Here is a 3,823-nt window from a genome sequence, read left to right as displayed (position 1 = left end):
TATATATATATATATATATGTTGTGTCTTTGCTGGTGCATGCAGGATTATGATTTCTTAGTAGCAACAGCAGCAGAGAGCAGCAGCAGCAGCAGCAGCAGCAGCAGCAGCAGCAGCAAGGGCCCCTCTGGTCAGGATGCATTAATGCTTGCTGCAGTTGCTGCAGCAGTAAAAAAATCTCCTCCCCTAAAGGGGGCCCCTGCGGAGTCTGTTGAGGGGCCCCCTGGTGCCCCAACCTCTCCTGGGTCTTCCCCGTTATCGGGGGGCCCCTCTCCCACCCCAGGGGCCCCCACAAGAACCCCTGGGGGCCCCCCATCCCCTGGGGGCCCCCAAGAGATAAAAGGATGTATAAATACAGGAAAAGATGGAGAAAAAGAAGAAATAGATGATAAAAGAATAAAGGCAGAAAAAAGAAGAGCATATAGGGAAAGAAAGAAGAAAAAAAGACAAATAGGTATATTTACGAACATAAAAAATAATAAAAATATTTATTGTTGTGGTCTCCCTCTTTATTATAAGGAAGAAGATGTTTATAATTTATTCAAAAAGGCAGGAGTATTCAAATTAGATCCAGAGACACGTAAGTATATATAAATAAATTAATAAATAAATAAATATTATTAATTAATTAATTAATTAATTTGTATGTATGTAAGTACATTCATGCATCTTGGTCCTGTTGGATTCGTCTCTTTTTGTTCTTTTTGGGGGTTTTTTTTATCACTTTAGGGTTTAGGGTTTAGGGTTTAGGGTTTAGGGTTTAGGGTTTAGGGTTTAGGGTTTATGATGAGTAGCCATCAGTAGTTGCATGGATTTTTCTCGTTTTTTTTTCCTTGGTTATGTATAATATAATTAATATTAATTAATTAATTAATTAATTAATTTATTTATTTATTTATTTATTTATTTATTTATTTATTTATAGTACAACCTAAGATAAAATTATATTATGACGAAGAAGGAAGATTCAAAGGAGACTGTCTCCTTAGTTTTGTTCATGAGGCAAGTGTAGATACAGCCATTCGTTATTTTGATCAATATCCTGTTACAGATAAGCATACTATTCAGGTACGAAACAAGGGTTTAGGGTTTAGGGTTTAGGGTTTAGGGTTTAGGGTTTGGGGGGGTTTTTGAGGGTTTAGGGGTATTTTTAGGGTTTTTTTAGGGTTTTTGAGGGTTTAGGGTTTAGGGTTTGCAGAATATTATTATTAGGGTTTTTGTTGTTTATTTTTTTTGTTGAATTTATATTCTTTTTCATCATCTCCCTAGGGTTTAGGGTTTAGGGTTTAGGGTTTAGGGTTTAGGGTTTAGGGTTTATGTATAGGTATCTCGTGCTGATTTTTCTATAAAACAAAAAGGAGACAATGAGGTGCCTATACACCCCAATAATAAAACACCAGTTATGCAACCAGCAGCACTAAGAAAAAGAAGAAAAATGATTCTTGCTGCACAACAAGAACAAAGCAGGTAATTATACATCCATGCATGCATGCATGCATGCATGCATGCATGCATGTAATTTGTCTGCATGCATGCATGCATGCATCCATGCATGCAAGATACAGGGGAGGGAGGGGAGGATAGGAGGGGTATAAAAAGGGAGAAAAGGCGACAGTTGCTGCACTGCATGCATGCAAGGGAGAAAAGGAGACAGTTGCTGCACTGCATGCATGCATGCATGCATGCATGCATGCATGCATGCACGCATGCATGCGTGTCTCCTTTTTCTGCAGGTTATTAAGTTGGGATGGAGACACAGCAGCAGCAGCAAGAAGAGGGAGACATAATATTATTGTACTTAGGCCTATGTACTCTCTTATGCAAGCACAGGTAAATTAATAAAAGGAGACACTTGCTGCTGCAGCAGCAGCAGCAGCAGCAGCAGCAGCAGCAGCAAGGAGAGGGAGACGCACACAAGAAAAGGAGACAAGCAGCAGCAAGAGAGACATTTAATTTTTTTTTTTTCTGTATAATGCATCAATTTAATTGTCTCCTCTGTATATATAATAAATTGTCTCCTTTTTTTCCTTAATTGTCTCCTTTTTTTCCTTAATTGTCTCCTTTTTTCTTCCTTAATTGTCTCCTTTTTTCTTCTTCTTCTTCTTATTAGGAGTACGAAGAAGGAGACACTTTTTATGAAGAACTTCGTGAAGAAATTGTCCAAGAAGTCGCAAAAATTGCTATGCCAGATAAAGTTACTGTTATACCCGTAAACCCTAAACCCTAAACCCTAAACCCTAAACCCTAAACCCTAATTTTGTAAACCCTAATTTTGTAAACCCTAATTTTTAAACCCTAAACCCTAATTTGTATATTCTTTATTATATACTATAAATACTAGATAGGAAATTAAGCCACTGTTTTATTCTGCTGCTGCTGCTGCTGCTGCTGCTGTTTGCTGCTGCTGCTGCTGCTGCAGAGGCATCCGCAAGGGATTGTTTGCCTGAAGTTCAAACAACCAGAGGAGGCAGAGGCAGTAATAGAGGTTAGTGTCTCCTTTTTGTCTCCTTTTTTTCTCCTTTTTGTCTCCTTTTTGTCTCCTTTTTGTCTCCTTTTTGTCTCCGTTTTTATTGCTACTGCTGCTGCAGTTGCTGCTGCTGCTGTTCTCAATCTTTATTATTATCTTTTTGTCTCCTTTTTGTCTCCTTTTTCCCCCTTTTTATCCCTTTTTCTCCTTTATATGTCTCCTATACCTGTCTCCTTAACCTGTCTCCTTTTTCTATATAGTGTCTCCTTTTTATATATTGTCTCCTTTTTTTTTGTCTCCTTTTTTTTTTTTTCTTCTTATTTATACAGAAGATGAAGGGAAGAATGTTTGATGGTCGTAAGTTGGAGGCATTTTTCTTTGATGGTACAACAGACTTTAGGGCTAGTTGTCTACCTCCTAAGCATAAACAGGTAATTAGGGTTTAGGGTTTAGGGTTTAGGGTTTAGGGTTTAGGGTTTAGGGTTTTTAGGGTTTTTAGGGTTTAGGGTTTAGGGTTTAGGGTTTTGAGGGCTTAGGGTTTAGGGGTGTAAATCATTTTCTTCTATCACAAACAGATGTTGCACAGCCTCCGTCCTCCCTCAAGGGTTTAAGGGTTTAGGGTTTGCATGCATGCATGCATGCACGCATTATGGGGCTTTTTTTTGCATGCAGACAGGAGCAGAAGAAGGAAAAGATTCTTCTGTAGATAAACCTTCGGGGGCCTCCGGGGCCCCCCTTAAGCCTGCAGAAGAAGAAAACTTAGATAGGTTTGGGGTAAGTACCCTTTATTTGCATGCATGCATGCATGCATGCATGCATGCATGCACTTCTTGTCTCCTTTATTGTCTCCTGTCTCCTTTATTGTCTCCTGTCTCCTTTTTCTGTCTCCTTTTTTGCTTAGGAGTGGGTAGAAGAACAAAGTAGTGATGAAGAATTTGAGGTACAAACAGAAGAATAAAATATTTATAAGGGGCCCCCATGGGGGCCCCCCTAGGGGCCCCCTGGGGGCCCTTGCTCTGGGGCCCCTATGAGAGCTGTCCCTAACACCTTAGGCAATTTCCTTTTGCAGCAGCTACTGCTGCAGCAAGAGCACAACAGCAGCAGCAGCAGCAACACCAGCAGGAGCATCCTCTGGTGCTGCTGCAGCGTCTGCTGCTGCTGCTGCTGCTGCTGCTGCTATTTGGAGACAGTATATGTTGTTTTCTTTGAACTGCAGCAGGAGGGGGCCCCTAGGGAGTTTATATCTGCTGCTGCTGTTAGTTAGTTTGTTAGGTGTCTCCTTTTTATTTATATAAGTGTCTCCTTATATAAGGAGACACTTATATAAATAATGTATATATATATATATATATATATA

The 3,823-nt window shown here is 39.8% G+C and overlaps 1 protein-coding gene across 1 annotated transcript; it reads left to right on the top strand.

The window, feature by feature from the left end:
• Positions 1 to 38: 38 nt before the first annotated feature.
• Positions 39 to 3,424, top strand: EMWEY_00057810 (splicing factor U2AF-associated protein, related, putative; the record flags this gene model as incomplete). The annotated part of the gene is made up of 9 exons (XM_013480716.1): positions 39 to 579; positions 791 to 840; positions 1,324 to 1,466; positions 1,733 to 1,829; positions 2,110 to 2,208; positions 2,419 to 2,484; positions 2,796 to 2,897; positions 3,139 to 3,240; positions 3,368 to 3,424. The coding sequence occupies 9 exons, from the start codon at positions 39 to 41 to the stop codon at positions 3,422 to 3,424; spliced, it is 1,257 nt and encodes a 418-aa protein (XP_013336170.1).
• Between the last annotated feature and the right edge of the window lie 399 nt (positions 3,425 to 3,823).

This window comes from Eimeria maxima, genomic scaffold (assembly GCF_000499605.1).
Source record: "Eimeria maxima Weybridge genomic scaffold, Emw_scaff2240, whole genome shotgun sequence".
In the NCBI taxonomy this organism is placed as follows: domain Eukaryota; phylum Apicomplexa; class Conoidasida; order Eucoccidiorida; family Eimeriidae; genus Eimeria; species Eimeria maxima.
The sequence above is the reverse complement of the archived record's forward strand: the minus strand, read 5'-3'. Positions and strand labels throughout refer to the sequence as shown.